Source organism: Furipterus horrens, unplaced genomic scaffold (genome assembly GCF_987537825.1).
Source record: "Furipterus horrens unplaced genomic scaffold, mFurHor1.1.pri manual_scaffold_4, whole genome shotgun sequence".
NCBI lineage: Eukaryota > Metazoa > Chordata > Mammalia > Chiroptera > Furipteridae > Furipterus > Furipterus horrens.
The window spans coordinates 9,420,140-9,447,889 of record NW_028327174.1 but is presented as its reverse complement, the minus strand read 5'-3'; the positions used below and the strand labels follow the sequence as shown (position 1 = coordinate 9,447,889).

Here is a 27,750-nt window from a genome sequence, read left to right as displayed (position 1 = left end):
TGGCTGGAAGAGGACCCTTCCCATGGAGGCGCCCCACCCCCACCCCCCCATCCTGACAGGCCTGGGCTCAGAGCCTCGGCCTCTTCAGGCGCCGTGGGGTTGGGAGCGTGTCCCTCTGGTCCGCCATTGCGTCCCCAGCGCCTAGAGCAGGCCTGACACATCAGGAGCTGTACAGCGCGTAAGGGCCCACTCAGCCTCCCCGAGCCTCGCTGTCCCTGGGAACGGCGTGGTGAGGGCCCCTCTCACAGGAAGGATGTGCCATCACGTCACGTTCCACATGCCCGGGCCATCAAGCACTCTTGGTAGATGATAAGTGGCTGACGGTGCTGTGCCCGCAGGTCCGTGAGGCCGCGGGGGTGTGAGCGCTCCAGCCTGCGGCCAGCGTCCGGCAGCCGGGGAGACGGTGGTGATGGAAGGGGCCTCGCAGAGCGCCCTGTGTCAGGACGCCGGGGGCCTCCCTGTCTGACCCTTAAAGCGTGGACGAAGTCCTGGCTTGTCACACGCCTGTGCAGGGCAAAAACGCATGCGCATGCCTGACAGAGCAGCCGGGGGTGAGGTGCGGGGTAGGACGTTGCCTGAGAAAAGCGGGCAGAATTGCCCGTGCGCCCCATGGCGCGTCTTCCCTGAAGACGGCCCCGTGAGGACGGGCCCCAGCGGGGCGCAGCAGTCAGTGCGGGCGGGGGCACGTGGGTGACTGTCCTCGCGTCACTGGTTCCCGCCTTCACCGTCCACCTACCGCCTCTCACCCGAGAGGTGGCCAGCCTGGGCCATGCCCCGAGCAGATCTCCAGCCAAAGCCCACTAACCCCGGCCTCAACAGGCTTCGAGAACCTTGTCGCTGACTCTCGGCCTGGAAATCGTGCCCTGAGAATCAGCACAGCCTGACAGGAAGACGGATGACGGTTGTGCGGCATTAGGGACGTATGCAATGCCACCGAATTGTACACTTTATTCTTTTTTTAATTTTTATTGAATTTATTGGGGTGACGTTGGTTAATAAAATTACATAGCTTTCAAGCGTACAGTTCTTTTTTTTCCTTTTTATTGAATTTATTGAGGTGACAGTGGTTAACCAGATTATACAGGTTTCGGTCAAGTGTGCAGGTCTGTAATACATCATCTGTATATTGTGTGTTCGCTACCCAATACAGTGTATACTTTAAGACATTAATTTTATATTATGTGACTGTCAGTTCAATTAAAAAAAAGAAAAAGGCCTGCCATCACCCCTAACGGAGCACCTGTTTTGTGTGCATCACCGTCACCACTCAGGGCAGCTCTGCAGGGCGGCTGGGTGTCCGCCTCCTCGGCTGCGACAGAGCCTGGCTCCGGGGGGCGGCCACGGCCGGGCCGCCTGTCGCACAGAGTCTGGATTTTCCTTCCCAGGTCAAGGCTGTCCCTGGGAGACTGGACAGGAAACTGGTCTCAGTGGGTGCCTCTCAGAAATGGGGGCAGGGGAGGCAGACAGATCTACTCTGCACGGGCTGCCCCTTTGGAACTTCTGGGACCGTATGCATGGTGACCAAATCAAAAGGAGTATTTTATGTACAAAAGCCAGACAGAACGCGCTCTGTGTTGGCATGTCACAGCAAGCGCCCTGAAGCCAGGGCCCGCTCATCCATTCGGTACTCGGAGCCACTGCTTCCTCAGCTGTTGGCAGAGGGGCAGGCCCAGCCTGCTGTGGCGACTAGTAAGAATTAAGTGACAAAACGGGACGACATAGGTAACAGGGTTACCCAATGCCTGGCTCACCTGAGGCTCCCGAAGAGCACCCGTTGGCCCCCCCCACCTCTTCCCGCCTTGCCCCCACCCCCCGTCTGCGTTGGCCCCCCGGGACCCCCCATGCCTTTGTGACCGGTGGTTTCTTCTCCTCAGAGAAAGCCACAGATGGCTCCCTGCATAGCGAGGACTGGGCTCTCAACATGGAGATCTGCGACATCATCAACGAGACGGAGGAAGGGTAAGGTGGGGCACACCCTGCCCCGTGCCAGAGGGCCCCCCACTCCCCAGTCCCTCCGCTTCTGTGCGCAAAGGTGGGCCAGGCCCTCTGCCTCCCTCGCTGCCTGCCAGGAGGGGCTCCAGAGGGTGTCTAAGCCGCACCCCAGGCAGGAACATGGCATTTGAGAGCCGAGTCCCGTCAGCCCTCTCGTCAGAGGTGCTGGGTCTGCCCCTGGCCAGCGGGCCTGGGATGCTGCACCCCGATCTCCCCAGGATGTCACCTGCCTAGGGCAAGGCCAGCCGGCAGCTCAGGATGAGGAAGCGGCCCCAAGTACCTTTCTGTAGTCTGAGGGCTGGAGTGGGGGTCAGGGACCCCGCTTTCTCAGTGAGGAGATCAGACTCTCGTTTCCTTCAATGTGTAATACCCGCAGGGAGGGCAACAGGAATGGGGCAGAGCTGAGTTAGCCTCCGCAGAGCGTGATCGGTATCCTGCTGAGTGCGGGGAGTCTCGCCACGCATGCACTCGGCATGGGGGTGACATCCCTGTCCTGGCTCCTGCTGAACCGCGGTGTGACTTGGGCAAGTCACTTTACCTCTCCAGGTCTTTGTCCTCAAAGGCAGTGCTGTTTCCAGTCCTTCCAGCTGTAAGCCCAAAGCCCCGAGGGGAGCAGAGTGGGGATACTGCGCCCACTGGTCCACTGCCCTCCTCGGGAAGGGTGGGGAGGGGTGTGGTGACCACCCCAGCAGGAGGTGCGGCCAGACGAGGCGTCTGTTCTGGGAAATCAGGGTCCACAGTTGGAGCAGGATCTCGGTTTCCTCTCCCCTTCCCACTGGGATATCCACGTGTCCTGCGAGGGGCAGGCGGTGAGCAGGGGCGCCCAGCTCAGAGCCCGAGGACCGCTCTGCACAATTGCATCGCAGTCAGGGCCAATCGGGAGAGCTGCTGGGCACCTTCCAGTGCCCCCAGCGGTGCCCCGTGGGCTGGCCAGGGAGCTAGGAGGGGACACTCTTACCTGCGTCAGGACTCACAAGAGTGGGGGCGTAAGAGTAGTGGGCAGATGGCAGGGGCTTCATGAACCAGGCTGAAGTCACTGCTGGGTCCTTGGCGGGGCAGGTCTCCATCTCCCTTGTAAACTCTTACGGAAGCGGGGCTCAGGCACGTGTGTTGATTTGAGCACCTGCTGGGTTCCAGGCACTGCAGGAGGCACTGGGGACCCGCAGTGAGCAGAGCAGGCGTGACCCTCACCTCACTGAGCTCGTTGCCTGAACTTTAGCCTCTGGTCCACTCCTCCACTGGGTGGTGGCCTCCTTGCCATCCGCGCTGGACTCCTAGCAGAGCGCTAGGCACACAGTAGGCCCGCAGCAGTGGCGCCCACACCAGAACGTCTGCTTCTCAGGGCCCTGCCCCTTCTCTGGGACCGCGCTCTGAGAGGTGCAGACAAGTCCCTTTGGAGCTGAAGTGGCCCCGCCAGGAGCAGAAACCAGCGCACCCCCGCCCTCCCCCCCAAGAAGGAGCCTGCAGGGCCAGATGCTGCCCCAGGGCCTGGGGTTGAAAGTTTGCCTCGCACTTCCAGGGCAGGGCCCGCCCCCCACCAGGGTCCAGGGTCCCTCACCCCAAGTGTCCTCTCTGTCACAGCCCGGACAGGCTTCCATGGCTCTGCCCCCTCACGGAGTCCATTCCCAGGAAGCCTTTCCCGCCACCGCCTCTCATGTTGGGTGACGTGTGTCAGGGCTCCTGGCCCTCCTGACTTGCCCGGGACTGGTCAGCATGGACAGTCAGATGGACACCCGGTCAGACAGCAGGACAGGCCCTGACAGCCACTTGCTCGTGCTCCCGCAGCTGCTGCAGCTGTTGAGCCCTGGGGAGGTGGGGTCCCTGTCCTCTAGGAGGTGCCTTTAGCCAGCGGGCCCCCATTAGTGCCACTGGGAGGTGGAGGACTGGGACAGCATCATGGACGGGGACCCGGAAGTTGGGGGCCCACAAAGGCTTTCAGGCAAGCACAGTCGGCCTGGGCAATATCGATGTCACCTGTTCGGGGCTGAGGGGCAGAGAGCAGGGTGAGGCGTGGGTGACAGTAATGTTACAGATGGGACAGGGAGGGCAGGCTGCCACCATGGCCTTCAGGGCCCTCTCAGCACATAGGCGCAGCCACTCTCCTACCACGTTTCAGGCCCTCCCTTTACCCTCCCCACCCCAATGTGGCTCCCTTTCGTCCCTCCCCACCCCAGGGCCTTGGTCCAGGCTCCCACCTCTGTCTCCCCCACTCCCCCTGCTCCCCCAGCTGGCCCATCTCGTCCTTCTCACTCAGCTGTCCCGCCGCCTCCTCAGGGAAGCCTTCCCGGACCCCGCCCCACACAGGGCCCGCTGGTTTCCCCACCAACCCCAGTCTCCCTGGGACGTGCAGTCTTACTCAGCAGTGCGCCCCAGCAGCCGGCACGGGGCCAGCACATGCGGGCACTTACTAAGACTTGAGGGGAAGGGTGGACAGGCGGGGGAGCTGGCCAAGATGGGGCATGAGGACTCTGCCTACAGCTGTTGGCTCTTAAACCTCAGCCCCTGGGGCATGGTAGGCACACAGGTCCCCTCAGAGTCTGGTCTGGAGTGGGGGCCCAGGGTTCCGCACTTTTAACAAACACTCTCCCCTAAGGTGTTCTGGTACAGAGGCCCCAAGGACAACCATTGAGATCCCAGCCACCTCTGCGAGATCTCAAGAGGATGTTGGTGGAGCAGGCAGAGTGTGGTGTGATTAGAACCTGGATGCACAGAAAACAGGGACAGGATCCAGGGAGGACGATTAATAAGAGCCACCCCCACTTCCCAGAGCCCCTGATCTTAGGCAGGCAGCCTCCGTGTCGGGTCAGGAGGCCACGGGCCTCACCGCAGCCTCCCTTTGTCCTTCTGCCAGTCCCAAGGATGCCTTTCGAGCAATAAAGAAGAGAATCACAGGGAATAAGAACTTCCACGAGGTGATGCTGGCTCTCACGGTGAGTGTCCTGTCTGTCCGTCTATCCACAACAGGACCAAGGTCCACTGGGGACGGCCTCCCCATGGCCTAGCATGGCTCCTCGTCGCCGTGGGGCTCCTCTTCCAGGGGCTGGGCAGGAAGAGTCCGTGGGCACAGTGCTGTCCTAGCTACACTTGGCAGGCAGAGAGCGGCAAGAGAGGCCATTTGGAAAAGTTCTCTCCAAGGCAACGCCTACGGGCCTGAGTGGGTGACCAGGAGTCTCCACTCCCCCTTCCTTTCCCCTTCCCTCTTGCTCTTAGAGGCCCACGAGTTGGTCTGAGGGTTTCCTCTTTCCTCCGCTCCTCCTTCCTTTTTCCCTCAATAAACCTATTGTTTAATTTTTTTAAAAAAACTTTCCAACCTGCAGGCCGGGGAGCAGGCACCCTGAGGCCCACATCCCTACAGAGCCAGTCACAGAGAGCCTGGGCCAAAGGGCCTGTGGGTGACATAGGGGCTCAGTGAACCCACGCTTCTCGGGGACAGGAAGCCAGGCAGGCCCAGTTGGCGCTTGGACGCCCTGCCTGAAAAATGAGCCTAAAACATGCTGGTGGCTGAGGACCGTCCCTGCCCACAGTAGGACAGGCCAGGCAGTGGGCATCCTGGCTGTCAGGGTGGGTCTGGCTGGGAAGTGGGGACGGGGTCCGTGCCAGCCTGCCCCACAGCAGCATGAAATCCAGGTGAATCGGCCATGCTGGGAGTCAGGGGCAGCTCCTGCCGGGCGCGGGAAAGGGAACGGGCCACAGGGTCGCTGCTTGATTGAAAGTCCTCTTGGTTTCCACGTGGAGCGCCCCCTTCCCCCAGACTGTATTCAGCTGAGAAGCAGCATGAGCACGGGGTTCTGTGGGCTGTGAGGCCACGTAGCGAAGGGCTTCTAGCCAGCACACCGCCGTCTGCCCACCGCAGCCCCGCTCCCCAGTAAACCGGCCCGGAATCGCAGCTCGGGAAGCCCCGTTCTCTCTCAGGCTGCGCTCCGGCACATACACAGAGTGTGAGGGTGGGGGCCCTGGGTGTTCCCTTCTTCTGACGGGTGCCTGTGGGCACCGCCCGGCCTCCAGGTCTTGGAGACCTGTGTCAAGAACTGTGGGCACCGCTTCCACGTGCTGGTGGCCAGCCAGGACTTCGTGGAAGGTGTGCTGGTGAAGACCATCCTGCCCAAGAACAACCCACCCACCATCGTGCACGACAAGGTGCTCAACCTCATCCAGGTGAGCACAGGTGGGCGGTGCGGGCTGGGGAGAGCTCGGCGCCAACTTCTTCCCTGGCAGCTCCGGGCCCTGGCCGGGGGGGTGCTCATGCCACTGCTGCCATTTCCTGTGGCCTCAGCCTCTTTCTTGTTTGGGGCCACCTTGGGCACCTGCTGACTGGACGTTCCAAGTGTGGGGAGACTTGTCAACCGTGGGCCTTGCTGTGGAGCGGGCTGTCTGGGTGATACAGTCAAAGGACCAGCAGGTCAGGGATGGCATTGCTGTGCCCTGGGGAGAGGGCAGGTGAGCTGAAAAGGGCTCAGTGAGCAGTGGTTACTGGCCATGTCCCCTTGTCCCCCCTCAGTCCTGGGCTGACGCGTTCCGCAGCTCGCCCGACTTGACAGGTGTCGTCGCCGTCTACGAGGACCTGCGGAGGAAGGGTCTGGAGTTCCCGATGACCGACCTAGATATGCTGTCACCCATCCACACACCCCAGAGGGTGAGGAGACTCGCGGGGAGCAGTCGGGGGGGAGGGGGGAGGTGCAGGAGGGGATTGCCATAAGAGGTGTCTGCAGCTACTTCCTCAGGCCCTTACCAGCCTCGCTTACCCAGTTGTTGACTTTCCAGACCGTGTTCAGCTCGGAGACGCCATCAGGACAGAATTCTGTGGGCACTGACACCAATCATCAGGGGAACCCCAGCCAGAACAAAGCTCCTCTGCCCACTCCAGTCCCACTCCCCAGCGACACACCCATAGCGCCAACCCCTGAGCAGGTAAACAAGCCCGGGCCAGAGCCACGAGGGTCAGGGTGGTGGGCCTGGCCCCTCCGCACGCATCAGGGGGGACTCGCTGTCAGAATGGAAAGTATTGTCCTGGAACCTCTACTGGGTCCTCAAAACAGCCCCACGAGTGTGTGCTTTTCTTCCTGTTTGGGAAGTGAGGCTCAGAGAGAGACATGCACTTGCCCAGAGCCACACAACTCATTAGAGACAGAGCTGGGATTTAAGGCTCTGGGCAGGCTCTGTCCTGTGCATTGACCGTTCCCCAGACTGTGTTCTCTGTGGAGCCCTTTGGGCAGCCCCAGGGAGAGGACGTACCCAGCAGGCAGCCCCTTCCCCCACCACAGCTCCACTTTCTTAGTGTGGTTCGCTTATGTGCTCATGTAAGATTTCATTCAAGCAGAGGTTCTGGCTAAAAACCGTCTTAAAACATCCACACAGAAAGTAATTTTAAAAGCCACTTGCATTGCATCCTTATGCTTCCCATGAAGCCCCGAGAAGATTTGAGGCAGGTGTAAGATTCCGGGGGGTGGTCCCAGGCCAGGTCTTCCCAGACCCCGTGAGTAGCTTTGAAAGAGTACCGTTGTCGGACTGGGTGTCCCGCCGGTTTAGTGAGCCCCTGCCCCTCAGTTTCTTCCTCCTAAAGCTGGAGGCAGGGTGAGCTGCCCGTCGGCCAGGAGCAGTTTGTGGCGTGCGGCACGGCTCTCCCTATGAGGGACGCCCACAGCCGTGACCAGCGTTAGCTGGGCTCTCGGTCGTGTGGCTGTTGGGGTGCAGGTCAAGGCCTTGCCCTGTCAGGGCGCCCACTGGCAGGTGTTGTGCAAACTTTAGACCCATCACGTCAGCTAAGTGGGGAAGCTTAGCTGCCAAGAGCACTGGTGAAAAGACAGAGAGCAGCGGCGGAAAGTGAAACCTGACTTTCCGAAGCGCACCAGCTGCTCTCGGGCGCGGTACCCAGCTCGCCCCGCAGCCTTTCACACCCCCACCTGTTTGAGGAGGAACTCTGCACTCCCGTAGCTTATGAAATCACCTCCAGAGTCTCCGCTCTTACTAGGGAAGTTTTCCTACTGCACAAATAATTAAAGGTACATGAAGCTTGTAACAGCACCCCGTGACCCAGCATCCTACCTGGTTATGATTTTAAACCAGTTTGCCTGAAGCCTCGCACCTGTGCAGGCTCAGACACCGATCCCACCTAGAGAAAGAAGGCTCTCGCTGAGCAAAACTGGGTCGTCCTTGTTGAATTGTGGAGACCCCTGCCGTCTCCTGGGACGTGTTAAGCCTTTCAGACACTCAATGATGTAACTCCCAGAAGCACTGCAGTTGGGTCCCTTCTGACCTGAACACGCTGGGTTTGTGATCAGTACTTTTTCCACTCACTTATAACAAGAGTGTTCACTAAATAGGCCAAATGTATCATTCGTTTTTCGGGCTTGGAAGGTATCAGTGAATCGGAGTGGATGTTCCGCCTGTGTCTGCGCCCCCACGTGTTCACCTGTACAGGCTGGGGCGATGCGAGGTGCCTCGTAAGACGGCGCTCAGGTTTAATTAGCAACATTCATTAAACCCTGGGCACTCAATAGCTGGTCAGTAAAAGACAGCGGCTGTCACAGGCATCATGAGTTTATATGGTGACACTCAGATTCTGAAATCAACTAGGTCACCCGGTTTAGAATGTATGATGAGCATTTCCCAAGATGTAAGCCACTTAATACTAGACCCATGAGGGGGTGGTGTGACCAAAGGGTTCCTCAGCCAGGTTAAGTTTGGAACTTCCGTTCTGATCCCTGCCCAGCCACCCATGGTGTGCACAGTGTCGCCGAGGGGACAGCACCCCACAGAGCCCCACAGCATAAGACACTGTAGCTTTCTACCAACTCACTCAAGTGAAGAGATGGTGCAGCTGGATTTACAGTGATGCCCAAGCCAAGACCCCGGGCCCTTTGATCACTGAAAGCCTGCTTCTGTCCCTTTAACAAGTGCTCACAGTGGGGGTGGCACTGGGATTCATCCCCGGAAGAGCCTGGGGCACCACAGTAGCCCAGGAACAACAAACAGACCAGAAGCAAGATAAAAACGCTGACATCCTGGAGAGGAGGGGGGAAGATCCCATCACCCTGGGAGCGAAGCAGGGCTGCTGGCTCTCCGACTTGCTCCGGGGACCTAGCCTTCAGGGCCTTGTTAGCTGCCCTTGGACCCAGGAGATGCTGGAGCTTTCCAGCCGTGCTCTGCAGGCTCCACTGCTTTCCTTTTGGCCTCCTTGCACCAGGCTGCCCAGCTGGGCGATGGTGACGGTCAGTAGAGCCCCTCTGAGGTGGGCCTGTGGGGCAGGGGCAAGCCCACCCATACCTTCAGGGCAGGGCTGTGCCCTGGGAGCTAAGAGAGGGCGCTGGCAGGTCAGCTCCTCTGGGCGCCGCACCCGGGGCTGGTGGTGCCGGGCCCTGTCCCTGTGACCCTGTGAGCGGCACTGGCTTCAGACCCCTGGCCTCTCTCACCGGGCCCACGGTGTGTTTCAGGTCGGGAAGCTGCGCAGCGAGCTGGAGATGGTGAGCGGGAACGTGAGGGTGATGTCGGAGATGCTGACGGAGCTGGTGCCCACCCAGGCAGAGCCCGCAGACCTGGAGCTGCTGCAGGTGAGTGCACATTCGCCCCCCAGGTGCCTTCTTGCTCCTTAGGCCACACACATTCCTTCCCAGCCGCACTGCAGCTTTCGTGCGTCCTCGGAGCTCCGTGGTCACCGTGGAGATGTTAAAGCCAGGGCCTTTGGACTCTGTCAGATTGGAATTCAGAATAGCCCCTCGGCCTCGTCCGTAAGGTTGGTCTAAGAATAGCCTTCCTCGTTCAAGTTTGGCGTGAGAACGTCATAAACTTTGGCCTGCCCTGTGCCCGGTTCAGAGTCAGCTCCCAGTCAGTGGTATTGAGAAAAGGCTGCTGGTGAGATTTCCAGCTTCCAACTCACGAGCTCAGCAGGCAGGCGTGGGAGAGTGGTGGTCTCGGGAGCTGAGGCGGGTGGGAGCTGGGGGTCTTGCTCCTGTGTGTCAGGCGATACTCCCACCATCCCGCTCCCAGCTGGTGAGGGGGTACGCTGGAGCAGGAGGAGCTGGGTTTGGGGACCATGGAGGTCAGTTCACAGAGACACCAAGAAAGCTGGGGGACCCGTGCCAGGATGCTGTGCTTAGTGTGATTGTCTGATTTTGCATCTGTCCTCCATGAGGCCTCACACTCCTTGAGGTCAAGGCTGTGTTGGGCCCATCCCTGCGTCACTGTATCTAACTGAGCTGACCGGTGTACTTGCTCCGGGCTCCTTGCCTTCGGGGGAGCGGGGAGTAAAGTCGGAGTCTCAGAGTTGAAAGAACATGTGACTATGACGGGCTACATGAGGGCTTATGGGAGAAGCTTGAATGAGTTAGGGAACAGCGGCGTTGCTCTTAATTTTATGTGTCCCCAGCGGGGGCCTGTGGGTGTGAGTGATTGCTGGAGCAGGTGGGCCGGCTGGCCCAGGGGCAGCCCACGTGCTAGGCTCTGATGTGGACGCCTGACAGGCACTCACTTCATCTTGACCCTCTTCCACGAGGTAGGGACTCTTATCCCCATTTTCCAGGTCAGCAGGTGGAGGCAGAAAGGTCATGTAATGTGCCCAGGGTCACATAGCTGGTAAGCAGCAGGGCTGGGATTTGAACCTAAGGACCTGGCTCCAGCTGCTGCTCTTGAGAAGACAAGGAAGTGGGAACAAAGCCATAAGTGTGGTTGGTCATGCGAGGAAGAGAGGGGAGACGCACCAGATGTTGAAAGTCGCACTAAAGGCAGATAAGGAAATCCCAGGAGGAGATGGCCTGACCTAGGAGGGGCCGGATAACAGGGGCCAAAAAAAACCCAAAATCAATATTGGGGCAGCATCTAGTCCTAAAGATGCCTCCAGGAGCAGAGGGCTGGTGTGTGACCACAGGCACCAGTGCCTGACAGTCTGTTCGGACCTCAGGACTGTGACCCGGGCACCTGGGGGCCAGGTGGCAGGCACCTGAACCAAGAAGTACTCAGCCCTGCAAATGAAATACTTACAGCGCTGTGGCTTTTAATTTTTCTCTTCGTCCCAAACAAGTGTGAATACATAACACTTACTGATTGAAAGTCAGTGACGTGGCGAGTGAATGAGTGCAGTGTGGGACCCTGGAACAGAAAAGGGGCATCAGTGGGAAAACCGGTGAAACCCGAATATAATGTCCTTTAGTTGATGGCATTGTACCATGTTAGTGTCTGAGTTTTGACAAATGCCAGACTGAGGAGACGTTGGGTGAAGGGTTATGGGACCTCTCTGTATTGTCTTGTCAACTTTTCTGTAAATCTAAAAGTATTCCAAAACTAAACTATTTAGTTTTTTAAATGTCAGTGAGAATAATGAAGGGAAAATTCAAAATCAGGGTTTGTGTATAATGGTTGGAATCATCTAGTTCATTTTTTTATGTTTTGGTTTAAAAAACAAACAAACATAAGTCGCAGTTTGTCAGCCGGCCACCTGGCAGCCTCAGTTCCCCAGCTGAGCAAGGGTGGCGGCAGGAGCTGTCTCCCCAAGTCTGCGCGAAGCCAGGTTCCGCCAGCAGCGCCCTTTCACGTGTTAGTTCAGTGTTGGCACGGAACACTTACATGTGAAATGCGGAGGCTCGCTTGCAGAACCCCTGAAGCTGTTCTGTGGAGCTCGAAGTCTGGTTTGTTCGCCTCTCGGTCCTCCAAGTCACGCGCAGAGGCCAGGGCCCACCGCTTGGCAATGGCCTCACTCCGGGTCCAGTGGCCACAGGTGTCTCGCTTCCTCGGCAGGAGCTCAACCGGACGTGCCGAGCCATGCAGCAGCGGGTCCTGGAGCTCATCCCCCGGGTCGCCAATGAGCAGCTGACAGAGGAGCTGCTCCTCATCAACGACAATCTCAACAACGTGTTCCTGCGTCACGAACGGTATCCCCACCCCCCCTTCCCTGCTGCCCACCGCACGGCCGTCTCTTGTTTCCTCCCAAGTACCAGCTGGCCATCCCGTGCATGTGTCCTCAGCTGTCTCCGTCCAGCGTGGGCGTGCCTGCCCAGCCTTCCACCCACCTCTCCTCCTGTGTCCCTGCCTCCAGCCCGGGATGGCAGCGGTGCTGGCCACAAGCATGGGTCCACAGCCAGGCAGGCCTGGTCTGCCCTTGCCCACTCCACCGCTGCCTGGCTCTGGGGCCTGGGACCTCTTGACTTAATTAGGGCTCTTTGACTGCAAGCCACAGAAAGCACTTCTGGCTGACTTACACAGAAAAAGAATTGACTCGGTGAATAGCTTCTATTAAATGCATAGCTTTTAGAAGCCAAAGAAGGGGGAAGCAGTGAGGCCTCCCAACAGAACAGGCGGAACAGATCCTAGGGCTGCTCAGGAGTCTCCAGGGTAGAAACTCCTGGACCGTGTCCCCAGGGTGTCACTCTCAATAAATGTGTCAGATCCCCAAGAGGAACTCTGGCTCAGCTTTGTTGTGCCCACCAGTTGGGGGATGAGAGGGCCCCTTGATGGCAGCCCCCCCGGAATCATGGGAATGGGGGAAGAGCAGTTCCCCGGAGAAGCACTTAGGTGCCATTACAAAAGGACAGAGAAGGGGTGCTGGGTGTGCAGAAACGACACCCCCTCTATCGCTATCATACGGGGCTCCTGGCAGGCCTGCCCTATAGGGTAACAGAGTCCATGCAGTGACGCCTGTAAGCTCTGATCGGTCAGGGTGTCTGGTCCAGGACACCGGTTATTCCAGCCTCCTCCACCCCTCAGTCATTTCCTGTCGCTACCCATCAGCAGACAGACAGAATGATTCTGAATCAGTTGAGAGTAGGGTGGGACAGCCACAGGCCACTCCTGCCAACCTCTCCTGCTCATTGTCCCAACGGAATAAAAGGGTCCCCTCCCTGCCACATCGGGGTGTGGGCTGTGAGGTGGCCAAAGAGGCGACTGGAACCCCTCTGACACCCACTGGCAGTGGCCGGTGTTTGCCTGACGGCGCCGTCCGATCATCACAGCAGCTCATGGCCAGTGTCTGCACTTGATCCTCCCATCTAGGAGGCAGGTTCCTCTGTCACCCCCTTTTTAACGGACTAGGAGACTGAAGTGTTAGGAGTGACATAATTTATCCACGGTCACACACTCAAGTACACCCCAGATCCCTCCCCGTCACATGGCCTGCCTGAGAGTGGGTCCTCTGTGGGTCGGTGCAGTGTAAGGACGTGGGTCTTTCTCACGCCGCCATGGCAAGCTGCTGGCACACGCAGATACACAGTGCGTCACTGAGCAAGGTCCCCAGAACAGTGCTCACCTCTCCCGTGGGTGTGCATCCCCTTTTCTTCCTCCCCCCCCCCCCATCTTCCTATTCCTTCTCTGATGCTGGTCAGGGCTGGAGTGGCCAGGTGATTGACAATCCAAATTGGGACACTTCTGCAAGTGAAAGAAAGGCCCTGTTCCCCGGGGACATCAGGCGCCAACGGGCTGTGCGGGGGACACACCAGATAGGCTCGCCACCCTAGCTGACCCGCTGTGTCGAGCCCTGCCGCGTGCAGAGCCCGGCCGGCGCTGTGCTGGGGGCTGTCAGTCAGGCTCTGTGACTCGGCTCTTTCTGTCTCGTAGGTTTGAGCGGATCCGAACGGGCCAGACCGCCAAGGTAAGCAGCTTCTTCCCTGGGACCAGAGCATGGCCTTGTTACCAAGGAGAAGAAGGGCTGTGCTCCCCTAACCCCCGACCCCCTTATTCTGGCAGGAGGTGCCTTCTTATCTAGGTTCCTAGAATAGTCCCCTCCTGACTTTTTATGTCACTGTCCCTTTAAGGCTCTGCCACCAGCTGATGCCCAAGGGTCTTCCCACCCTCCCAGAGGGAGCAGTGAGCTAGAGGCCAAGGGGAGAAAGAAAAACTCCTAAATCATAGCTGCCAGGTCCCTGGTGGGTGACAGCTCCTCGGGCAGGCGCCAGGGCTTCCAGCAGAGGGGACCGAGGTGGCCGGCAGGGAAATGATGCTGGCCTCTCCCTTCCCCCCCAGGCCCCAAGCGAGGCCGAGCCAACAGCTGACCTCATCGACATGGGCCCTGACCCGTCAGCCAGTGACAATCTCTCGTCCCAGCTGGCAGGAATGAGTAAGTGAGGGGCACCCCTGCAATTCTGAGGGTGCTGCACTGTGACACAGTTGGAGCTGGAGTGCCACCAGCAGAACATCAGCCCAAACCCCACCTCACCGGGGCCCCCACCTTGCCATAAGGACAAAACGTGGGGCGCTCCCTCACAGCCCCACAGCAGCTGAGCCCTCCCGGGTCTCAGAAACCCCACCGTTCCGAGATTGCCCCCTGACACTGAATTCCCCACGGCCTGAATTACCTGAGTGAGCGTGGGCAGGTCACTTGAACGTCCTGTGTCCCTCTTTCTTCCTCCAAAATGGCAGAAACGGGCCCTTCCTCCCACGCCATCCTGAGGACCGAGTAAGCTCAGGATGACCCCGACCCAGGGCACACTCCGGGCACACGTGCGCCATCGCTGGCATATCGCTGTGGTTAGTTTTAATATAATTGACCACCTGCCCCCTGCCAAGCCGCAGAAAATCATTTTGAGAGAAGTGACTGCCCCCAGCCCCCCAGCCAGCAGGTGGCCCACCCCGTTCATACATCCTGCCCCGTCTCACCCCCGTTCCCACTGCTTGTCCAGAGCCGGCCCTGAGCCCGGCTGGAAGCAGCTTGGCCACGGCGTGTACAAGGACAGCTGGGCGGAGTCTGACGTGGCCTTTCTGTCCCTGCAGACCTGGGCTCCAGCACAGTGAGAGCTGGCCTGCAGTCCCTGGAGACCTCTGGCCGGCTGGAAGATGAGTTTGACATGTTTGCGCTGACACGGGGCAGCTCGCTGGCTGACCAGCGGAAGGAGTGAGTGGCACGGCCCCACCCTGATCCCCTGCAGTTTGGGTCGCTCCCTGTCTCTCTCCAAGTCCCTGAACTCAGCTTGTTGGTGGGCACACCCTGTGGGAAAGCACACAGCCCCCTGCCCGTTCCCTCTCTGGGTGGCAGAGGTCCTTCCCCTAAGTCAGTCCCACGTGGCTCAGGGGACCCAGTGGCCAGGCGGCAGACCAAGTGCCCCAGAGGCAGAACTGGATGGGGGAAGGGTCACCTGTGTGCCAGAATCTTACATAATCTGATCAGATGAGGAAACTGAGGTGCAGGGAGTCTGGGCCATTTGCCCCGGGAGCTGGGACTAGCCAGGGTAGACCGCTGAGGAAAGCTCTGGATCAAGAAACCTGCCTCGTAGACCCTCCAGTTCGCTAGTGGCGTCTTTGGAAACTGTCAGTGGGCTTCCCAAAGGCCCAGAGATACCCTCTGCACACCGGCAATCCAGGTGTAGCCCACCTGGATCCATGGGGTTGTCCACAGCCCTGCCCACTGGCCAGAGCCAGCTCTGGGAAGAGGAGGGCTGGTGAGCCCTGAACTGCATCGTTATTCGGGCAGAGTCTGTGGTCTCAAGCCCAGCTGCTCTGGGACCAGGAGCCCACAGTTGCCATGGAGTTCGGGACACTGAGGCTGCTGTGCAGGCAGAAGCTAATGAGTCCAGTGGGACTTAACAGCCAGGAGGGTGGCACACTTGCCGTGCCAGAGAGCCCCTGGCACCTGGCCCAGCTCGCCAGCCTGGCTGAGGTTTGCTGTTACTGAAGCGAGGCCCTGAGGGACAGAGAAAAGCACACCTGCAACATTCTCTCCAGGGCCTGCAATCTCTGGGAGAGATGTGCACCCAGGCCACTGCCACGCAGTGCTAAGTGCTGTCCTGGGGGCGTGTACCCGGCACTGCGGCCTGGACAGCAGGGTGGGGGAGGTCAAGGTGGCCACCCCAGGCCATGGGAGCAGCATGTGCAAAGGCTCCGACCAGAGAGAGCCTGCAACGCGGGGGTGAGGCAGATGGTCTGACACAGCGTCACGTGCCTTCTCAGGTCACGGGTGTTCCTGCGGCCCCCAGGGTTGGCTTCCGCCCCCACAGAAAGGGCCCTGCAGGGAACAGGAATGTTTGCTCTCCTGCCTGGCTCCCTCCCTTATGCTGCAGCTGGAGCTCTAGCCCTGGTTACCTGACTGGCCTTTGGACTCCTTGCCTTACCCCGTTCTGTCTACCTGGGTATCTGGCCCTCGCCTCCCTCCGAACTGTGCCAGCTCTGCCCCCACCCACCAGGAAGCCAGCTCCATGTCAGGCCCTCTGAGTCTGCTCCACCCCTGACCACAGCCGGCACAGTCCCGGCCCCTCCATCTGACCAGGCCCTTCCACTCGGGGCACCAAGGAGAGCAACGGGGGCATCTGGGTGAGCCAGGCCAGAGGTGCCTTAGCCAGGCTTTGGCGGAAGCAGGAAGGCTCTTCCTCAGCCTCTTCCACATCATCGTTCTGAGGACACTCCACTGCCTCCCCATGCCACTGTGTCGCCCTGAGTGGCCCGGGTCCAGCCCCTGGCCCGCAGTCTTCCCTGGCCCACCTGAGGAGCAGCCCTCCCTCCTGTGCTGGGCACGGGACCACAGGCACCTGGCCCAGGCCTGCAGCCCTGTCTGGGCTACACGTGTGGTTGTCCTCCCCTGCGTACACTGGGCCCTCCACTGCTGCAGGCATGGCCCCCAGCGATGGCCCAGCTTCGGCCTTCAGGGCTGTGCAGGGGTGAGAGAGAGAGAGAGAGAGAGAGAGTGTGTGTGTGTGAGAGAGAGAGAGAGAGAGAGAGTGTGTGTGTGTGAGAGAGAGAGAGAGAGGAAGAGAGGAAGGCATAGAGGTGATGAGAGTAAGTAAGGAAGAGCACACAGTGCGAGTGAAGGGAAGCATCAGTTTCTTTATGTTCCGAGGACCAGACATGCCTTTTTGTGCCTTTGTCCACAAGGTGCCCGCCGTGTCTTGGGCACAGGGACAGCAACCTGACTGCTTCCCACCCTGAGTGAGCAGGCCTTCCCTGGGACAGGGCACATGGCATAGCTTCTGGCGTTGCTTGCTCCTTGCCCGCGCGCCCTGCCCAGAATTGGCCAGGCGCTAAGCTCCTCTCCGGAAAGACGTGAGCGTGCTGCCCGCCACCCGGCTTCCAGGCTGCTCCGGCGAGACCCTGCAGACCATCCCCGCCGTCTGCCACGGGCAAGAGCTGTGCAGCCGGGGGTGAACGAGCTAATGACTGCATTGCCTGCCCCCCGGGCTGCATGTCCCGTGGGAAGGAGGGGGCAGCAGTGCTCTACGGGGTGGCTGCATGGGAATTTGGGGCGGGGGGCTTACTCAAGAGGCCCCTTTAAGTACCAGCCTGCCCCATCCCCAGGAGGGCAAATGGGCATTGCAGGAGTTAAGTGTGGCAGGGTCCCAGTTCCCAAAGTCTGGAGCCAGTGCTGCCTTGGTTTCAGTGGAGAGTAGGGTGCTACCCCGCCCACACCTGGAGGAAGAGCCCACATTTCTACCTGTGCAAGGGTTTCCCTTTATCACTGGGGTTCTGGGGCTCACTTCTTCCCCTCAGTGCCCGCCTGACCCCGTGCTGCAGTCTTACCTGCTCTCCTCTCTGCCAGTGGTTTAGAGCAAGAATAACAGCTCTTTCCAAGCATCAGGGCTGTGTCCCCTGCCTCCGCTGATGTCCCTTCTATGGCAGCCAGGGGACACACCCAAGCCCCCTTGTTAGCCCAGGTTTTCCTCCCAATCTTGGTTTATTCTCTTGTTCCCCCTAAGAGTTCACCTCAAATGTAGCAGACGCCCCCACCCCACCCTGTCCTCACCTGCCCGGAGCTGCAGTCTCAGCCCCTGTCCCCCCAGCTCCTCATCACCCCCCCACTGTGCTGCCAGACTGGGAGGGTGGAATTCCCCACTCAAGTGCAGCCACAATTTGTGAAATTATCAAACGGGACCTGCTCAGAAAGGGTCTGGAGAAAGGAATTCTCCATAAGCATGAGGCCATTGGCCCTACGTCTCATCCCTGGAGTTTGGCCAAATCTGGCGATGGCCATTGCTAATCTTGTTCTGTCTCTGGCCACCAACACTCTCTGTCACTCCTCTGTCATGCCGCTGGCCACGCGGCCCCACCCCTGACCCCATTCCCTGAGGCAGGAAGTGGGTCCGTCCTTCCATCCCAGGCAGGCCTGCAGGTCAGAGGCCTGAGCTGGCCCTGCCCCATCACAACCCAGGTCCACACGGCATGTGAGTCCAGCCGATCCCTGCCCATCTCCCTCCATCTCACGTCAGCTGGCGCTCCTGGTACAGCAAGGGTAGCATCTAACAGTCATGGTGGCCTCTGTTTCAGGGTAAAATACGAAGACCCCCAAGCTACAGACGGCCTGGCTGGAGCCCTGGACGCCCGGCAGCAAAGCACTGGAGCGGTGAGCAGAGGGCCCGAAGGGAGGCAGGGAATGCGTGCCCCCAGTCCTCTTGTGGCCGGGCACTGGACTGGTGTGCCGTCCGCCCTTTGCCCATTTATTGGCGCTCTGTAGCTGATGTGAGTGCTCCCATTTCACAGCTGAGGAAACGTGGTCACCTGCCCAAGTCCCCAGGACTCCATCCTGCATCTGAGGCAGAGCTGGGGTCCAGCAGCCTGGCTCTCACCCAGCTGTGTGTCCTTGGGCAGAACACCACCCTTCCTGACTCAGTTTCTTTGTCCTGGAGCTTACAAGTGCCTCCATGATTTATAATAGACTCTGTGAGAGGGTTTATGCAAGGTGCTTGGCAAAGACGGAGCTCAGTCAATATTCCAGCCCATGGCCTCTCCAGAGACCTGTGCTCTGCAGGAGCGTGGGCAGGGGGGACCAGAGAACAGCCCTAGAGCCGCAACGCCCGCCCTGCGTTTCCTCCCAGCTGCCGGCCTGCCTTTCCCCCTGCGACCACAGGGGGGCACCGTGGGCGACATGTCAGGTCCTCTAACTGCTGACTGTGCGTGGAGCGTCAGTCAAGTGCTGGCCCTGAGCACACTCTGTGGGTGACCCCTTCCCCTGGGCAAGAACCCCAGGCACACCTCTCACACCTTTGAGTTTGTTTCCAGATGTTGTCTGGACATTGTCTGGACATTGACAGTTTCTGTCCCAATAAGTGGACAGAGCTGCTCCTTGGGAGGTGGCCGGAAAAGGCAAGACCCAGGGGTTGAACAGGCAGGGGCAGTGACGTGGCCGGCGGAGGAGGGGGTTGGTGACAGCACAGGGCTTCTGAGGCTGGGGTGGGACGAGCTGGCGGGGCACACAGCAACTTGGGGCCATGCTGAGGACTAGGGCCCAGGTCTCCTGGCTGCCACCCCACCTCGCAGTTAGCCACGGGAAGGAAAGACATACACCCCTCTACTTGCAGAAAAGCAAAAACTGGTAAATGAAGGCTCCTTCATCTCTGATACCTTGAGAGATATAAGCCACTTCCACCAGATCAGGGTATCACATTCAGATCAGTGAACACCTCCCAAGGTCTTAAGTCTGGCTGATGGTAAGACTTTCTCCCACTGAACCGTCGCAACGTGATTTCAAGCAGCCAAGCACAGAAGGGAGTCAAGCACCCGCTCTCCAGCAGCCAGTGTTTGCCCCCCACCCCAGTTCCCACGCCCTGTGACGTTCGGATGTGTGTGCAAGGCCCCATGTGGGGTCTGTCCAGGGTGGGGAGCCAGTCACAGGTGATGGGTCAGGAGCCAAGACCCTCGTTCCCCCCTCCCACCAACCTGCTCTGGGGCCCGAGGAGCCGCCCGTTCGCCATCAGTAAACGTGAGGGGACTGGGTAAGCCACGGCTGCCCGAGAGGCCCATCAGAATCCCCTGAAGGCCAGCTGGCGGGCTCGGGGGCCTGGGACTGCCCAGGGCCGCCCTCCGGGGTCTTTGTGTACAGGTGGAGAAGCTTCGCCCAGCGCATTCAGGGCTCCGATGGCCCAGGGCTGTTGGGGACCCCCCCTCAGCTGCTTCCTGTCCCCTCTCACCTGCCACCACACCCACCACACGCGTGCACACACACAGGCCTCCTAAGGGGGTAGCAGCCCCATCGACCAGTTGGAGAAGCTCCCAGCACCCCAGTGGCCCTGGCTGGCCTTGCCGCCGCCCTCAGCGTGACCCTTTTTCACCAGATGGCAGGCAGCCGTGAGCAGAGCCTCAGGGACTGGATGGTGAGACGAGGCCTGGTGCGGAGGACCTCCCCCCCCCACCCCCACCACGAGCTGGGGCTGTCACTCATGGGCTCCCCCTGGTGGCGCTGTCAGAGGGAGCAGGACCATTAGACCCAGAGGAGAGCAAAGGGCACCTTGAACGCCAGGGCAACCCAGCCCAGCACTCAGTATGGTCCTGCTCCCTCCGCTCCGGCTTCCTCGGCCCCATGGTGCCCGCTTCCGGCTCTGGAGTCGGAAGCAAGGCCCGGGCATCCCCTCGGCAGCTGGAGGTGACTGGGGCTTGCTGGGTTCTGGGCAGAATGCCGGCAGAGAGCTGAGCGGGAGAGGGAGCTGGCGGGCAGCCCAGAGCACTCGCTGGTGCCACTGGGAAGGGGGCTCTTGCCTCCTCTCTGGGCTTCCTGCTACCCACTTGGAGCCTCAGGTGCTGGAGACAGAGCTTGGGGCTCGAATCGGCTTGATTGGAGAAAGACCCTCTTTCCCAAAGGGGCTCACTGGTAACTGGCATTCCTTGAGTGTCTACCCTGTGCTGGGCACTGTGCTAAGCTCTATAGCCATCACCTCATTTAATCCTCACAGCAGCCTGGACAGTAGGTACCGTCGTCGTCCTCTGTAACGGGCAGCGAAGTGAGGACCCTGCCCAGGGTCACACTGGACTAAGGCGCTGAGCCAGTTTCCAGTCTCTGACTCCAAAATCCGCCAGAACTTCCAAGCGGACTCTTCACTGAGGAAGCATTCCGAGAAGGAAGCCACGGCCCAGCCCAGCCCTCAGCCCCGAGTCCCCAGCCCCTGTGCAGGAGCCTTTATAGCAGAGCCACGTCCTTGTGACCCGGCGGGAAATGTCCTCGTGCGTAGCCTTAGGCCCTCTGAGCCCAGCAGCCTGGCCTTTTGCGGTCCCTCAGCAACTTCCTCCCCCTCGGCCCTTCCGCCATGAACTCTGGTTTCTGTGGGCGTGCAGGGAGACAGAACCCACACCCAGCCGCGACGGCTGGCCCTCCCTGGGTCCGTGTACTGTCGTGTCAGGTGCCCCTGAGCGCCTGCGCTCAGCCCCGACCTGGGCCTGGGCACCCATCCGTCACCCCGCAGCCTGGAGCCTCACCCACACGCTCTGTGTGTGGGAGCTGCATGTCCACTTGCTCCTTGGGGCCTTGCTCCAGCCATTAGGAGCCCCTTCACTGGTCCTGCATCCCCCTTGCCCACAGCCCGGCACCATGGGCAGAATTGAGGGTCCCAGGCAGCTGGGCAGGAGCTCTCTTGGACTCCCAGGACGGGGCATGGCAGGTCTGCTGGCCCTGTGTCATAAGGGAGGAGACTCAGGGGTGGGTGACTGCCCCTCCCTGCCTCACTCTCCTCCCGTCCTTCCAGATCCCTGTCACCCAGGCCTGCCTCATGGAGGACATCGAACAATGGCTGTCCACGGACGTGGTGAGTCGGGGCCTGCCCACCTGACGGGCTCCCATTTTCCTCCCGAGGCCGTGGCTGGTCCTGGGGGCAGGGTGGCCAGCTGGTGGGCAACAAAGGGTTAGGGTTACTGTGGGACACCTCAGCGGCTATAGAAGTGTCCATCTCCTGCCTGCTGCCCGCCTCTTCCTGGGCACCGCACCCCTCGAAGCTGCTGGAGCTTACCCTCCGCTGAGGTCCCCCTGGGTGTCAGCTGAGGGCAACCAAGGAGCCCAGGGAGGCCGCCAGCCACTCGGGGAAAGCAGCAGCGCCTGTTTTCCGGATCAAGAGGCTGATGAGCAGCTGAGAGGGGTGCTGTATCCAGGAGGAGGAGGGCAGGGTGCCCAGGCAGTCTCCCCCGCAGTGAGTTCCCTTCCCAGCATCTGCCAAGCCCTCTCTGGGGACCAAGAACCAAGTGCCTGGGCACTTGCAGGCCCAGAGGCTGCCTTTTGCAAGCCACTGAGGCCATGCTTCTGCCTGAGGTCAGGTGAGGGACCATCTGTTCTATCTTGTGGCAGAGGCAGACCCCTCCCCAGCCCCCAGCTTGAACGTGCCTGGCCTCGGTCTCTGGGTGTCAGCCTTTCCCACCATAGGGATGAGTCTGTCCACACGCCTAGATCTGCACTGGAAAGGAAAGGAAGCATTCATTGAGGGCCCACTGGCCCACACCCTGTGCTTGGCCCTCTGCCTGTAGTATTCCATCTTAGCTCCCCAGCAACCCCGTGAGTTTTACCAGGCAGGAAACCCCGGCTCGGAGAAGCCAGGTGACACCCGAGCCTGGGAGGCTGAAGAGGAGGGTCAGGTCCTCATCTGGATCACTCGGGCTCAGCAGCGGAGCCCTGCCCCACCCCGCCCCACCTCACCTCTGCTGCTTCTGCCTTCGCAGGGGAACGATGTGGAGGAGCCCAAGGGCGTCACGAGTGAAGGTAGTAGGCCCTGGCCCTGCCCCCGCCCCTCGCCCCCACCCCACCCCATCCCCCCCCCCCCCAAGGCCTTGGAGCCCACTCCAGCCTCTCGTTTCTCTAGAATTTGACAAGTTCCTGGAAGAACGGGCCAAAGTGGCTGATCGGTTGCCCAACCTCTCCAGTCCCTCAGCCGAGGGGCCCCCGGGGCCCCCGGCACCCCGTCCTGGCACCGCCCCTCGAAAGAAGCCCCAGGAGAAAGATGACGACATGCTGTTCGCCTTATGAGTGGGGGCTGGCACCCTGCAGCCTGAGCCCCATGCCTCCCACACCCCTTGGCTGGGGCCTCTCTCCCTCCTTCAGTGTTAAGGCTGCTTTGGGGGTAGCGTGTTACCCCCTTTTCTCCTCCTTGAGGCTGGGCCATATTGTTTGGGGGTGTGGGAAGGCAGCAGACGAATTGGGGGAACAGGTCAGTTCTTCATTGGGATCCTGGCCACCCCTGCCTCCTTCCTCCCCGCAGCCGACCCCCCTGACTTAGCTGAGACCTGGGTGGCCTGGGACAGACAGGCTTGCTGCTTGGTGACCTCTCCTTGCCCTGGGTGATCCCATCCCTGGACCCGTCCCCAGAGGAGCCCGCCTTAGAGCCACACTGCCAGTCGAGGCCTGGCTGGAAGCTGGAAACGGAAGCTTCTGTTGCAGCCTTCGGCCCCCCCCAACGGAGGCAGGAGGCTCCGGCCAGCCGTTGAGGGCGGGGGATGGGGCCCGCTGCTGAGCTGCTCACTGCCCGGGGTCTGGAGCTGCACACGTGGGGCCAGAGGGACACGGGAGGCTTCGGGGCACCTGGCGCCCACCCTCTCCTCCACCTTTCCTCTTCCTGCCGGGCGTGGGCCCACCCACCCGTTGGTTGATCCTCTTGTACCGGGAGAGGTGCCTTTATAATATCCCCATTAAAGGTAGAAAACCACCTGCTAGCAGTGTTCAGTCTCCAAGTGGGAAGCGACGTCCTGGTCTCACGGGTGGCAGGGACAACTCGGGCACTCTGGGCTCGGGGCCACCCAGGGGATGGCATCTGCAGGTGGTACAGCAGGGCAGCAGGCCTGGGCCCCCAGCAGTGCCTCACCCGCTGTGGGCTGCTCACGCCCGCTCAGCCACAGCTCGCCCTGCCAGGGGCCCCATCGCCATTCCTCTGAGTGACGTTGCCAAGTTGTTTATTCTTTCCTGCATCTCAGGCCAAGGTACTGAGAATACAGAGGTGAATGGCCAAGTGCCAGCCCCTGGGTCACATGGGAGGGAGGGGGACAACAAAGACACCTGTAAATTCAGAAAGTGTCACCTGCTCTGAAATGAAGGGAAACTGATGCAGAGGGAATGGTGCTGGGCGGTGAGGGAGGGGCCTCTGCTGGGGCCCAAGGCTGGAGAGGGAAGGTGGGCAGGGCACAGAGAGCCAGGTGGGAAGGGGGTGAAGGCGGGCGAAGGGGCGCTGGCCACGCTGGGTTTCCTGGCGCAGGCTCTCTGGGCGGATGGCTCAACAGCTGCAGGAAGCTTCTCGGCACCCCATGAAAGAGGACCAGCTGCTGGTGGGGGGGGGGGGGGCCTGGGCTGTGCCTACAGAACAGGATTAATGAGGCACCAGCAGCTCCTACTGGGCCCAGCTGCCTCAGAAGGTGGCACAGGGCCAGGGACATGGGGAGGTTGCACGGAGCCCAGCGGGACACCAGGAGACGGGGCACGTAGCAGGCAGCCCCGAGGGCCTGCAGGGAAGTGCTCACCAGAGCTGCCTGGAAGCCTCTTGGCAGAGCCTCCCCGCACTCCTGGCTTCGGAGCAACCAGAACCCCACACTGGGCCTGGGCACTGACCCCCAATGTCAGCATCCGACCTCTTCAGTTGTCACATAACAGCAAATCCTGGCGTGCCACTTCTGAGCTGTGTGACCTTAGGCAGATTACCTAACCTCTCTGTGCTGCTCCGGTTTCTCACTTGTGAAATGTGCTAGAGCAGTCACCCCCGCACGGGGCTGTAGTAAGGGTTGACTGAAAGGACAAGGGGCACAGCACCTACCAAGAAAATGTTTCACACGTGTCATCACAGGAGGACCCCTCTCCGTCCAGATCAGCCTCTGCTGCAGACACCCAAGCCCTCTGACTCCAGGGAGCTTCAGGGACTGGACCTCTCAAGGGCACTCGGTGACTTCAGGACAGCCTCGGCTCTCGCGACAGTGCCTTTGCGTCCCTCTCCTGGGCCTGCCTGGGCTGCTACCCCTAAGGGGGACCACAGGAGCGAGGAGCATCTGCCCAGGCATCTTGGATCGGGCTCTGCAGACGCAGAGGGGGTGCTTCTGGAAGGCCCCTCTGTGGAGGCGGCTCGGGCTTAGGTCAGTGTTCCACGGCGACCGCCAGATGGCAGCAGAGGTGCACGGGGGCGCACAGGGGCGTGGTCCCTCTCTCCCCAGCGCCGGCTTGGAGAGGGGTGAGATGGTTGCCAGCCAGCGACTGCACTGTCCTCCTCTTGTCCTCGGTGCCACACACAGGGGTCTTTGTCCCCAAACCCAAGCAAACTCTGCCCTCTGCTTCCCCACCCCACTTCACTGGCTACTGGGGCTGGGGTCTTAAGTGGGAAGGCCCTGCAGGGCAACTGGAGCAGGACCCTGGCCCTCAATTACCCTTAGGGTTCCGTGACATGAACTGGGGCCAGCAAACAGGAGCTCTGGGTGGGCACGAACCAGCCCTGTCCTCTCTGAGCCCCCTGAGCTGTGGGCACCTTCTATGGGGCACCCCCCCCCCCTTCTCAGTGGACGTAGCATTCAGATCTGTGTGGATTTCTAGTCCTTACATTTGTAGAGAAGTACAAGTTCGCTCCAATGTCAGTCCAACAGCATGGATTCCTCCCAGCGCTCCCCATGCATATCTGTGACTTCCTCCTCCCACGGGCAGAAACCCAGGGCAGGACCCTGGCCCTCAATTACCCTTAGGGTTCCGTGACATGAACTGGGGCCAGCAAACAGGAGCTCTGGGTGGGCACGAACCAGCCCTGTCCTCTCTGAGCCCCCTGAGCTGTGGGCACCTTCTATGGGGCACCCCCCCCCCTTCTCAGTGGACGTAGCATTCAGATCTGGGGCCCATTATCCTGCGCATACTGACTCACCTGCCCCACTCTGCCAGCGTCCTCCGCCCCTGGCTTGGGTCCCTCCACTCGCCTGGATGGGCCACCGGAGCCCCGGCCCAGAACCCCCTCACCGGGCCCAGGCTCCAACACTCCACATGGGGCCACTGCCGCCCACCCCCACCCCCGCCCCCAGGCAGCACCTGTCCTACCTGGTCCCGCTAATGGTTTTGGGACAGATTGCTCAGGACAGGAGTGAAAGAGGAAGGAAAAGGAGGTTTTATTTTACGGACAATCAGAATGAGCTTCTCTGAAGTGGGGCCTGAGTCCCATTGCCCCCATGAAGCATCCGAACATTTGTGCGCTTCTGCTGTTTCGACCTGCAAGCTTCTGCTGCACACCGCCCCCCAATCTTTGCATCAGAAAGCACCGCAAAAGCCCTTGCTCAGTGCATTAGTTAACTGGGGGGCCATTGCCACAGACAAGGGGTTTAAGGAGCAGCATGTATTGTCTCACGGGTCTGGAGGCTAGATAGAGGTCAAGGTGCCGGCAGGGTGGCTTCTTCTCAGCTTGGAGAGGGCCGTCTTCCCCCTGCCTGTCTGTGCCCTAGTCTCTTCTTATAAGGACATCAGTCAGATCGGATTAAGACCCAGTCCACCCTAAGGACCCCATTTAGCCTTAATCACCTCTTTAAAAACCCTGTCTCCAAATACAGTCAGAATCTGAGTATACTGAGCACTAGGACTTCAACGGATGAAAAGGCAGAAGGGGGACATGCTCAGTCCGTAATGACCAGGTATACCGATTACCTCTGCCCCCTCTGGCCGTTCTCCCGGGCACACCTGCTATGCTCTGGGCACGGGCCCAGGGCAGTACCACCCCTGACTCACCTCCACTCCCTGCTTCCTTGGGCCAACCCGGCCTTCAGAGCCCAACCGTTGGGGCCAAGGGCAGACCAGAATGGGGAGAAAGTGAGGGAGAGGCCGCAGGCACCCGGAGCCTGGACTAGAGGCTAGCCCCCTACTCCCTACCTGTTGTGTTTTAGAGCAGATCCAAGGCAGTGAGCTGGCAGGGCTCGCTTCTGCCCTCCCCAGTGCAAGACCACACTGGGGGCCCCTGCCCCAGGCCTGACTTCTCCCCTTGCCTCTGACTCTGGACTCTGTGGCCTCTCTCTGCTGCTGCCCTAGGCCTGCCTGCATCCTCTTTCCCCCACTGTCCAGGCTGGCTCCATGCTAAGGCTGCACCTCCAGGCTCGGCTGGCAGAGGGGAGAAGCCACACGAACCAAGGTCCCAAATCCCCCCAGTGGGTCAGAGCCACTGTGCTATCAGAGACAGGGAAATGGAGGCCCAGGGAACGAAGGAGGCTGCCTCAGCCGGTGTGCTGCCTGTCCACCCAGTGCAGGGACTTGGGAGGCTCCTCGTTCCAGACCAACCTTGGTAAAAGGCAGCCCCACCCCAAGCCCAAGAGCTCAAGGAGGGCGGTGGGGGTCCCCTTTGTCGGGTCAGGGGCTGTGAGGGCCCGAGCACTGACTGGGAGTCAGCAGACCCAGTGTCTGACCCACACAGCCCCTGCCTCGCTGTTTGATTTGGGGCAAGCCCTTTCCTCTCTCTGGCCTCAGTTTCCCCGTCCATTACCGAGGGGAGTGAATCAAGTGATCCTGAGGCCCCATGCACTCTGCCATCCTGCCCACTTAACCCAGCTTCCACAAGCCTCCCTCCAGAAAGGAAAGAAATGAGAGGCAAACAGTCTCAATAGCAGAGATGGGGACACGGGGCCCCTGGGCTCTTCTTCCACTCCAGGACCTGCAAGGTAGGGACAGCATGGGGGTGGGGGGCTGTGGGTCACAAGGCCCTGGGTGGCCTCCTTGCTAGGGTTCTGGATTCCCTCTGGGAAGCTTGGCGGGCTCAGGAGGGAAGTGAAACCCCAGCTGGGAACATTCTGCACCCGCCCCACCCTGGCCCCCAGAAAGGGGAAGCAGGTGGCCCACTGAGGAGGAGGGCAAGGGGGCTGTCCGTGCTCCCTGCCCTCAGATGCAGTTGGGGGATGGTACCCTGCCTGGGGCTCCTGAGATGGAAAGAAAAGGAATCTTAATTTTACGGAGAAAAGTGAGGCTCAGAAAGGTTGGCTGGCCAATCCAAGGTCACACAGCGAGGAAGTAGACAGGCCTCACTGAGTCCTCTTTTCTGGGAAGAAAGGGTCCTTATGGGGGTTTGGGGTGAGATGCATTTTATTCTGGGGCTGGGGCCGTGTTTGAGGCTGCTTAGGGCCAAAAAAGTCACTAAATTGTGTGTGTGTGTGTGTGTGTGTGTGTGTGTACACGTGTGTGTA

At 60.3% G+C, this 27,750-nt stretch overlaps 1 protein-coding gene across 1 annotated transcript in view; it reads left to right on the top strand.

Moving 5' to 3' along the window:
- The window catches only part of TOM1 (target of myb1 membrane trafficking protein), a 29,586-nt gene extending 6,409 nt beyond the window's left edge, over window positions 1-23,177 (top strand). The window contains exons 2-16 of the mRNA XM_090272545.1: window positions 1,875-1,959; window positions 4,844-4,922; window positions 5,998-6,147; window positions 6,491-6,625; window positions 6,754-6,900; window positions 9,423-9,539; window positions 11,719-11,852; window positions 13,531-13,564; window positions 13,936-14,029; window positions 14,683-14,803; window positions 18,160-18,235; window positions 19,944-19,982; window positions 21,345-21,404; window positions 22,306-22,345; window positions 22,446-23,177. Coding sequence (XP_090128671.1) covers window positions 1,922-1,959; window positions 4,844-4,922; window positions 5,998-6,147; window positions 6,491-6,625; window positions 6,754-6,900; window positions 9,423-9,539; window positions 11,719-11,852; window positions 13,531-13,564; window positions 13,936-14,029; window positions 14,683-14,803; window positions 18,160-18,235; window positions 19,944-19,982; window positions 21,345-21,404; window positions 22,306-22,345; window positions 22,446-22,609 — 1,428 coding nt within the window. The 5' untranslated portion in view covers window positions 1,875-1,921 and the 3' untranslated portion in view covers window positions 22,610-23,177. The remainder of the gene's footprint in view (window positions 1-1,874; window positions 1,960-4,843; window positions 4,923-5,997; window positions 6,148-6,490; window positions 6,626-6,753; window positions 6,901-9,422; window positions 9,540-11,718; window positions 11,853-13,530; window positions 13,565-13,935; window positions 14,030-14,682; window positions 14,804-18,159; window positions 18,236-19,943; window positions 19,983-21,344; window positions 21,405-22,305; window positions 22,346-22,445) is intronic.
- The last annotated feature ends 4,573 nt before the right edge of the window (window positions 23,178-27,750 follow it).